Here is a 10,989-nt window from a genome sequence, read left to right as displayed (position 1 = left end):
TACATTCAAACATTCATCTGCACAAAACTCTCTTCAATCTTTGACAAGTTTCATCATCTGGATGAAAGCAGTTCTGACTGAATCAAGCAGAGCTGGAGACTTGAGACTCGACTTACTGGAGACTTGAAGGTAAAAAGCTGAGGAGACCTGACTTGGTGACCATGAATATTGAAAAATGCTGCACTGAACGTATTGAGCCTTTTGGAGCTGCCAAGCTGTCATGAATAATTTATATATAGAATATTTTCCTCCCTGAATCCATGAAAATATTCTGATACACAAAACATCTATGTAGGCTGTAATTCCTGCTTTAGTTATTAAAAAAGCTCCTTTTGGTTTTTGTAAAATATTTAAGAGTATTATTGATGTTTTCACTTGTCTATTGGACTAATTAGACTTTATAAATAATAATGTAGACAGGCTCATGTGTCTTCACCTCCCGTTTCCTAAAATCTATCAGCTGCTTGGTTTTGCTGACGTTGAGCAGCAGCTTGTTCTCTGAGCAGCAGACGGTCAGATGTTTGGATTTTCTCTCCATATGAAGTCTCCTGGCTGTTTGTAATGGATGATGGTGGTGTCGTCCCTCCTCCAGCTGCCAGTAGAAGGCAGATTTGATGTCTGTAGACTTTGACAGTGAAGTGATGATGAAGTGATGGACTGATAAAGGAGAATCAGCAGCATCTTCTCTCTCTGTGTTTCCTCCACAGCTGAAGCTACAAAGTCTCTGTGACTGGATGTGAATTGAGCAGCTGAGCATCTTCCATGTTGTAGTGACTGAGTGCAGCTCTCCCAGCAGCTGTTTCTCTGCTATGGATCAGTGTGAGGACAGAGAGGAGGGAGTCCCTCCCTCTAAACGCCCTCGTTGTGGGGAACATGACAGCCAGACCAAAGCTCAGAGGTGAGATGAGGATCTCTAACTGTCCATCACTGTTCTCCACCATCATTATTCACACTCACTGTCAACTACTGAATAATAACTCACAATAACTCTAATGAACCACTGACTTTCTGAGTTAACAAAGACCTCAACGACCGATTAGTCAACTAATCAACTAAGATGAAACATCTTTCATCAGATGACATGTTGATGAACAGGAAAACGTTTCTCATCCACTGTCTTCTTACTGATTTTCATTCTGTTGCTAAAACTTCAGCTGCTGACAGTCTGGTCAAAATTCATCTCTTTAATCTCTTTGATTTGTTAATTGTTTGTATCAGGATGCAGCAGCAGAGAGCAGACTCTCCTGAACCCAGCTGTGTGTCCATGAAGAGTGACTGGTCTATGGATCGTCCTATTATGTTTAACATTGGACAACCTGCTGATGGAAGGTAAGAATGTAAAAGTGAAGTTTGTTATTATCTGATTCTCCTGAGAAGAGGAATCAATATATTGTTTCAGCAGTGACATCACAGTGTCCACCTGTGCAACACACATGTCAAAGAGTTCAGTGTTATAAGACACCAACATGGTCACTATATCAATATGTGTGTGTAACTTTGAAAACATCACATCCAATAATCAGAGCAGCAGCTAACTTGGATGTGTCTGTCTGGAGCTTCAAAGATGGATCCTGCTGAGCAAAGGTCAGAATATTGATCTCAGGATTGATAAACTGAGTGAACAGATTGATAATTGACAGAAAGGATTGTTAGACACAAGAATGTTTTATATTTATGGAAGATGAGAGAAATGAGAGAAGAGAGAAAGAAAATGAGATACAATGCACGTTATGTGCACATGTTTCCTTTTCATGTAAGTGTTTACTGTGTCATAATTAACTGAAAAACCTTTGGTAAAGAGACAATGAAGGTTTCTCAGGCCACATTAAAATCAAACCAGAACACAGACAACAAGGTGAAAAGGTGTTTTACAGTTCAGTGTTTGTTGTCTTGTCTGTTCTTTCATGCAGCACAATCCATCTCATTAAAACTGCAAACAGTCTCACAAATGGAACTAAACATACAGTCAGTAGTTCTGTCCCTCAGCCCACAGGAAACTGTTTTATTGTGAAAGGCTGTCTGTCATGTTTGACTTCACCTCTGCTGGTGTTGATAAGCTCCGCCCATGGCGCTGCCTCCAAGCTGTGATTGGACGGCTGATTATTTTCAGTTTGACAGGAACATCTTCATCTCAGAAAGACTCAGCTCCCTCTCTCACAGAGCTTCTTATTCAGTGTTGGCAGGTGTTTGCTGCCCTCTGCAGGACAATACTGACATGTAACACACCTCCTCACTTTGTTTCTGCGCTCTGATTTATTGTTTTCTTTTTCACTTTATTTATTTCATCTTGTTCAACTAACCTAACAGACAAAACATTGATATAATTTAATATTAATCCACCTGATCCCTGAACCCTCATGTACCGGCTCCATCAGGCACAGCTTATACCACTTTAATTTCATACCTTTTTTTCTCCTTTTTCTTCTCTCCTCTCTTCTAAACAAACAAACAACACAAAACAAGAAGGGAAAATTAAGAAAAAAGGATCTTTTCCTTGTTCATCTCACAGATCAAGAGGATAATATGATAAATGACCCCATTCAAATCAGAAATGCTTTGAAAGTTACTATCAGGATCTGTATGGATCAGATGGGAAATAAACAGGAGATTATTCTCTTAATTTACATTAAATCTTACTCTGCCAAAATTCAAATAGATACTAAACAATGGATGGATGAAGACATTACACAAAAAGAGGAAGCTGATGCCATAACATCTCTGAAAACACATAAAGCACCAGGGACAGTTTTTTAAAAAAGATGTCTGGATCACCTTGTACCTCCTCTAACAGAGTCTGTACAGAGTAAAAGCTGCTTGATGCTGTGTTCATCCATCTGAAGGCTGAACTGGGATGTTTATAGTTCCATCTTTAGTTACTGAGGTTGGTACAGATTGTTACTGAGCCATAGAACTCCTGTAGAACATTCTCACTTCCTTCTTCTGTTGACTTAAGACCAAGTCGCCTGCCATCCTCTTTTCATCACCGGAGGAATCTGAACTCCTCAGTCACTCTGTTCTGAAAGATTTATTTTTAACTCCAGGATTTAAACTGATGATTAATCCTTAATTTCTTTGGTTTTAACTGAATGCTTTTATCACTGTTTTATTTGTATCAGGATGCAGCAGCAGAGAACAGACTCTCCTGAACCCAGCTGTGTGTCCATGAAGAGTGACTGGTCTATGGGTCATCCTATTAACTTTAATATTGGACAACCTGTTGATGGAAGGTAAGAATTTGACATCCAGTAATCACAGCAGTCTTTACAAGTTAATTTTGTCATTATGACAGAACATCTTTAATAAGCTGTTTGCAGATTTGAGTCATTAAATGTCCTTAAACGTGATGTTTTCTCCACAGAGTTCAGCAGCAGAGCTCAGAGGTTCCCAGTGATCAGTCTGCACAGCAGCATCAAACACACCTGGACTCCATATTTATGGTGTGTACATGTACAAACCCACCTTTAATATTAACTCCATCAACCACAGATGAAATACTAAAGTACCATTCAGGTCCTAACAGTGTCCATGCTGCTCTGTTTAGACCAGCAGGCCTTCAGACTGACACTGACTCACATATTGTGTTCTACCAGTTTAAATTAAATGTTTAGTTTATCTTCCTGTTCCAGCTGCTGGAGGAGAACATCGTCACTTTTGTGAAGAATGAGCTGAAGAGAGTCCAGAGGGTTCTGAGTACAGATTACCCAGAATGCTTAGAGAGCCAGAGTGAGGGTGAGGAGGTGTTGGACAGTGAGGAGGAAGAGCAGAGGAGGGGGAGCAGAGAGGCATTTCTGAAGATCACAGTGCACTTCCTGAGGAGAATGAAGCAGGAGGAGCTGGCTGACCGTCTGCAGAGCAGTAAGATGATTTAAACAGATTTAACATGATGGAGGCAACATGGGAGAGGTTTATATTTCAAACTCTGCTGTAAATATGCTGCACACATCTGCATCAGATCAGAGGCTGTTTGTCCTCCACTGATGAGCTGAATAAAACTGATGGAGGAGGAAAAACTATACAGACATACTTACATGTTCAGATTTCTAGACGTTCTGTAGGATCCACTCACTGATTTCATTTGTTGTTTGTTCATTCAGGAACTCCTGCTGTAGAGTGTCAATATAAACTCAAGTCTAACCTGAAGGAGAAGTTCCAGTGTGTGTTTGAGGGGATTGCTAAAGCAGGAAACCCGACCCTTCTGAATCAGATCTACACAGAGCTCTACATCACACAGGGAGGAACTGCAGAGGCCAATCATGAACATGAGGTCAGGCAGATTGAAACAGCATCCAGGAAACCAGACAGACCAGAAACACCAATCAGACAAGAAGACATCTTTAAAGCCTCACCTGGAAGAGATGAACCAATCAGAACGGTGATGACAAAGGGAGTGGCTGGCATTGGGAAAACAGTCTTAACACAGAAGTTCACTCTGGACTGGGCTGAAGACAAAGCCAACCAGGACATACACTTCACATTTCCATTCACTTTCAGAGAGCTGAATGTGCTGAAAGAGAAAAAGTACAGCTTGGTGGAACTTGTTCATCACTTCTTTACTGAAACCAAAGAAGCAGGAATCTGCAGGTTTGAAGAGTTCCAGGTTGTGTTCATCTTTGACGGTCTGGATGAGTGTCGACTTCCTCTGGACTTCCACAACAATGAGATCCTGACTGATGTTACAGAGTCCACCTCAGTGGATGTGCTGCTGACAAACCTCATCAGGGGGAAACTGCTTCCCTCAGCTCACCTCTGGATAACCACACGACCTGCAGCAGCCAATCAGATCCCTCCTGAGTGTGTCGGCATAGTGACAGAGGTCAGAGGGTTCACTGACCCACAGAAGGAGGAGTACTTCAGGAAGAGATTCAGAGATGAGAAGCAGGCCAGTACAATCATCTCCCACATCCAGACATCACAAAGCCTCCACATCATGTGCCACATGCCAGTCTTCTGCTGGATCACTGCTACAGTTCTGGAGGATGTGTTGAAAAGCAGAAGGAGAGGAGAGCTGCCCAAGACCCTGACTGAGATGTACATACACTTCCTGGTGGTTCAGTCCAAAGTGAAGAATGTTAAGTATGATGGAGGAGCTGAGACAGATCCACATTGGAGTCCAGAGAGCAAGAAGATGATTGCGTCTCTGGGAAAACTGGCTTTTGAGCAGCTGCAGAAAGGCAACCTGATCTTCTATGAATCAGATCTGACAGAGTGTGGCATCGATATCAGAGCAGCCTCAGTGTACTCAGGAGTGTTCACACAGGTCTTTAAAGAGGAGAGAGGGCTGTACCAGGACAAGGTGTTCTGCTTTGTCCATCTGAGCATTCAGGAGTTTCTGGCTGCTCTTCATGTCCATCTGACATACATCAAGTCTGGAGTCAATCTGCTGGCAGAAGAACAAACAACATCCTGGTTGTCTGAAGTGCTCAGTGGCAAATCAACACGTTTCTACCAGAGTGCTGTGGACAAGGCCTTAAAGAGTCCAAATGGGCACCTGGACTTGTTCCTCCGCTTCTTCCTGGGTCTTTCACTGCAGACCAATCAGAGTCTCCTACACGGCTTGCTGAAAAAGACAGGAAGTAGCTCACAGACCAATCAGGAAACAGTCAATTACATCAAGAAGAAGATCAGTGAGAATCTGTCTGCAGAGAGAAGCATCAATCTGTTCCACTGTCTAAATGAACTGAATAATCATTCTCTGGTGGAGGAGATCCAACAGAACCTGAGATCAGGATGTCTCTCCACAGATAAACTGTCTCCCGCTCAGTGGTCAGCTCTAGTCTTCATCTTGCTGTCATCAGAAACAGATCTTGATGTGTTTGACCTGAGGAAATACTCTGCTTCAGAGGAGACTCTTCTTAGGCTGCTGCCAGTGGTCAAAGCTTCCAACAAAGCTCTGTAAGAACACGGAACTATCCATATTAACATACTTTCATCTTTGCTTAAGGAAGAAAACTAATATTTTTGCTGATTCTTCTTCAGGCTGAGTGGCTGTAACCTCTCAGAGAGAAGCTGTGCAGCTCTGTCCTCAGTTCTCAGCTCCCAGTCCTCTAGTCTGAGAGAGTTGGATATGAGTGACAACAACCTGCATGATTCAGGAGTAAAGCTGCTGTCTGCTGGACTGGAGAGTCCAAACTGTACACTGGAAACTCTCAGGTTATTTTCATTACTATGTATTCAAAGTAATATTTTGGCTTTCTCCCAGTTTCTAGTTTACATGAAGAGTTTTTGCTACCAAAAAGTTTTTGTGTACTGTCTGAGCTGAAGTGTTGTAATATCAAGTATACACTAAGTAAAACTCCTTTTATGCCAACATGTGAATAAGGATATTTGTTTCTGTCATTAATCTTCAATGAAGATTCAATGTGCATAAAGTCATGAAAATCTAGTATAATGGAAATAATAACAGAAAATATGCATCACAGAATTACTGTCATGTCCTCTACATGCAGGTGAACATACAAAGCAGATCTGCTGCTCAGGAAAAGTTGCACATGAACACTAGAATTTAACTGTTTAAACACTGAATGAAATGAAATCAGAAATATGATGGAAGATGCTAAGTTAGCTAATTACTGCAATCACACGGTGAACATCTTTATATAAAATATAAAAAAATATATATATAACATAAAACATCACTAAATTTCTATTAAACCTTACTATCTTTAGATATGCTGTTGAACAATATTTAACATTAAAGGCATTTCTTCTGCCAAAGTAAAAACAGAATGGTATCAGATTAAACCCTGAGCTTCAGCAATTGCAGCCTCCAGGAGGAACATGTGCTTTCTACTACTAACCTAAAATGTATCTGCATGACACCAACATACAACAAGGGGCAAAAAGTGTAACGTACCAAACAATATAAAGGCCTGAAGGACAAAATAGTTTATTGAGTTGAGAACCTTTTTAAGCTCAGTAGAGCAACTGTTGTGTGTCTGCAGCCTGTCAGGATGTCTGATCACAGAGGAAGGCTGTGATTCTCTGGCCTCAGCTCTGAGCTCCAACCCCTCCCATCTGAGAGAGCTTGACCTGAGCTACAATCATCCAGGTGACTCAGGAGAGAAGCTGCTGTCTGCTGGAGTGAGGGATCCACACTGGAGACTGGACACTTTCAGGTATGGACAGACAGGTGGACACTCTCAGGTGTTGGGACGGGCAGGAGTTATTAGCAATAATTAATAATTATCATAGATAATTATAAATTATGAAATCAAAAGATTATTAATATCATCAATAATTCGGGCACCAACTGTTGGATCGGTGAGTAGCACAGTTGGTTATTAACAATAATGAACAATTATCAGTAATAATTAATGAATTATAAATTCATTATCATTAATTATTAATAGAATTATTAATATGCATTAACAAATACAGGGCACCACCCGGAAACTGGGACCAATAACCAAACAAGGTAGTCTCATAAAATGAGTTAGCCTAGAATGTTAATATCTGAGAGATATCAACATTCAAGGGTGAACAAAGAAGGGTGAATTCGAGCTCTGACTCCTTCAATCAGCCACTTTTCACAATATGTTACACACAATAATGACAAAAGAACAGTGTTTATTAAACTTAGCAAAATTAACAAAGTTAACAAATGCTTCATTCAATAAACAACTATTCTAAAATCTATTTCTACCAAACAAAACACAAACAGCTATGTACAGGGTTGAGCACATGCATGGGAATGCATGTGTGTGTGTGTGGTGGGGTGTGTGTGTGCACTCCAAGATGGCGACTTGGCCTGACATGATGACATCGTCGGTCTGCGACGCGGATGTGACTATGGGAGGAAGCCACGTCATGCGAGAACCGTCATGCGGAAGTACGGTGGTGTCTTGGTTAGACAGAAGCAAGATGGCGCCGCCTGGTGGTCGGCATCTTGCACTCAACCAATTCCATGAAAAACACACGTGTCTGATGGCAGATAAGGAAAGACAAAGCAAAGCTTTGTCCGATGTTATCTGACCATCAGATGTGCAAAAAGAGGTCTGTGCGTGTATGTGTGTGTGTTAGTCGCAAGAGAGGGAGAAAACGATCGTGAGAGGGAGAAAAGCAGTTCCTTTGTCCACAGAGAGCGCACGTACGGACGGCAGTCTGTAACGCACGTTGTCTAGTTTCTGATTGACAAAGCAACTTACTTTCTCACTCACAGTGGCACAAATACAGCAGTAGTCCTGAGCAGGACAAAGACAAAATAGTCAAGTGTGGTGAACACAACTAAACAGGCAGCAAACTTAAAATACTCCTAAGAGTAAGCAGGAAAAATGGACTCAGCTGTCCATCAACTCACACAACAAGAAACAATAGCAATAAAGCTAAAAAGCTAAATGCTAAACAATAGCACTGATGCTGAAAAGAACACACAACTAACACTGCCTCTGCCCAGACTTATGCCTCTTACTTGGTCGCTTCAGAAAGCGAGCAGGGTGTGTGTGAAGTCTGTCTTTCTGTCTGGTTCTGTCTGGCTCTGTCCGGCTCTGTCCTTGGCTCGGATGCAGACGGTGGCCGTTCTCACACTGTGGCGAATCTCTGGCAAGCTGGCTCTCAGCGGCGTGGTGGAGAGAACAGCAGAGTCGACTCGGTGAAGAAGAGCAGGGCAGAGAAGTTCCATGTCTTCCTGAAGAAACTCTGTTTCTTCCTTCTCGAGGGAATTTGAGGATGCTGGTTGCAGCAGCGGTCTCTCTCGGATCCTGGAATGTGTTCGGGTGAACACAGGCGAAGTCTTGTCTCTTATTTTATTTCCCCCCTTTTTTTCTTTATTATTAATTTTATTTTGCACACTAAAAACATATAAATGTTGTAGGAATGATGTAGATATGAACAATATTATATGTATAACTCTTGCTCCTGCAATAAAGTATAAAAAGGTAAAGACAGACAGATGGACACTGTCACTAACTGAGGGACTCTGGTCAATGTTTAATGGTGGATATGAGTGAAGGTGTATGAAGCTGATGTGACTTTGTCTCTTCCTCCAGGATGGACCATGGTGGACCACAGAGACTGAGACCTGGTGTGAGGAAGTGTGAGTGTGTTTTCACTTTGATTCATGAAAACTTTGAGAAAAACTGGATGAAATATGTAAAAGAAGTGAACAAAGTTCAAAATGATGGAAAATCAGTTTCAGCCTACACTGACATTTATCTTGAACCGATGAATCCATGAAACATACATTTCCTTCTGTTGGTCACAGTTCAGTTCAAAGAGAAATGTTTTATAAATGGCCACATGGTGGCGCTACCTGCTCCAAAATATCACTCATGTCTCTCCTGCAGATAAAGTTCATTCATTCATACTGACTTCAGCTGTTTGGACGACAGTTTGAGATGAAAATAACAGACTTGATGTGCAAAGACCTTCATTTTACACCAAACTTTATTGATAAAAACATGAATATTACTGACATCCTCACTGTCATGTTGACTGTTAATGTTCTAACTGTTGAGTTTACATTTAGACAAACATCAGACGCAGCTGGAATGAAGTTTAACTTTGAATTTGGTAAAAATTCTCACCTAAACGTTCACTTACTCTGTATCTCCAACGCTTTCAGTCACATCTCATGGCCTTCCTCAGTGGATGGAGTGTCTCAGTTGTCATGGAGATGGTTTAAGTTTGAATGGTTTAATTTCATTAGTTGTCAGTAAAGTTGTTAATAAATCAACAGATGATAAACTGCAGCTGTATTGTGTCTTGTTCTCTCCATCAGATGTCTGTGAACTGAAACTGGACACAAACACAACAAACAGAAACCTCAAACTGTCTGACAACAACAGGAAGGTGACACGTGTGGAGGAGGATCAGTCATATCCTGATCATCCAGACAGATTTGACTACTGGCCTCAGCTGCTGTGTAGAAATGATCTGACTGGTCGCTGTTACTGGGAGGTCGAGTGGAGAGGAGGAGTTAATATATCAGTGACTTACAGAGGAATCAGCAAGAAAGGAGACAGTGAAGACTGTAGGTTTGGATGGAATAATCAGTCCTGGAGTCTCTACTGCTCTGATGTTGTTGGTTACTCTGTCCGTCACAATAACAGAGAAACATCCATCTCTTCCTCCTCCTCCTCCTCCTCCGTCTCTAACAGAGTAGCAGTGTATGTGGACTGTCCTGCTGGCACTCTGTCCTTCTACAGAGTCTCCTCTGACACACTGATCCACCTCCACACCTTCAACACCACATTCACTCAGCCTCTGTATGCTGGGTTTACAGTCTGGTCTGGTTCAGTGTCTCTGTGTGGTCTGGAGGAGGAAGAGTCTCTCCTGTTAGAGAAACTCTGCTGACTGAAGATCAGCTGCTGAAATCAAACATCACACACTGATCATCTGTCTTTCCTTCTACATGATTCATTGATTAGTCTCAGCTGACTCTGCTGTTGTTACTGTCAGGATCCAATGAGCAGCTTGCAGCTCTATTCATTATTCTTATTCTTATAATGAATAACATCTGTCCAGCTGTGGAAGCACAGAGTGTTTTTATGGTTCTCACATGTATTTTATCACATCATCAATAAAACTATTCATGGTGATATTTTTGACACAATGAATATAACAAGCTTTTAAAATACAACACATTGTTAAAGATACTTTAACTACATCAAGCTCATAATACTTATGTACTTTTACTGTAGGAGGATTTTTCATGCAGGACTTTTACTTGCAATGGAGTATTTCTACACTGGTGTATTTGTACTTTTACTGCAGTAAAGGATCTGAACAGTCAGTTGTAAATGTTTGGTTTGTTTCACTTCACTTATTGAACCGTTACCTGATTAGAAATAAGAGTTGATCTCAATTAGTTACAGCAGCTGAACAAGCAAATGTGTCAAATCAGTCTCTATGTTTCTGTAAATTAGCTACCAATAAACCTTAAATTAACCGAAAAAACCCCCAAAAACCATTTCAACAGTTAGTATCTGCTTGGGTTTAGAGAGAATATATATATAAATATGAACTCAACTGGTGTTTCTGGAGTCGTCGTCA

The 10,989-nt window shown here is 41.2% G+C and overlaps 1 protein-coding gene across 1 annotated transcript; it reads left to right on the top strand.

The window, feature by feature from the left end:
- Positions 1 to 3,054: 3,054 nt before the first annotated feature.
- On the top strand, positions 3,055 to 10,328 carry LOC122994640 (NLR family CARD domain-containing protein 3-like). Its single transcript, XM_044369437.1, has 8 exons — positions 3,055 to 3,227; positions 3,359 to 3,437; positions 3,627 to 3,855; positions 4,095 to 5,892; positions 5,977 to 6,150; positions 6,942 to 7,115; positions 8,985 to 9,031; positions 9,716 to 10,328. The coding sequence occupies exons 1-8, from the start codon at positions 3,118 to 3,120 to the stop codon at positions 10,288 to 10,290; spliced, it is 3,186 nt and encodes a 1,061-aa protein (XP_044225372.1). The 5' UTR covers positions 3,055 to 3,117; the 3' UTR covers positions 10,291 to 10,328.
- Positions 10,329 to 10,989: the final 661 nt, after the last annotated feature.

This window comes from Thunnus albacares, chromosome 12 (genome assembly GCF_914725855.1).
Source record: "Thunnus albacares chromosome 12, fThuAlb1.1, whole genome shotgun sequence".
NCBI lineage: Eukaryota > Metazoa > Chordata > Actinopteri > Scombriformes > Scombridae > Thunnus > Thunnus albacares.
Note: the sequence above shows the minus strand (reverse complement) of the source record. Positions and strands in the feature narration are given on the sequence as shown.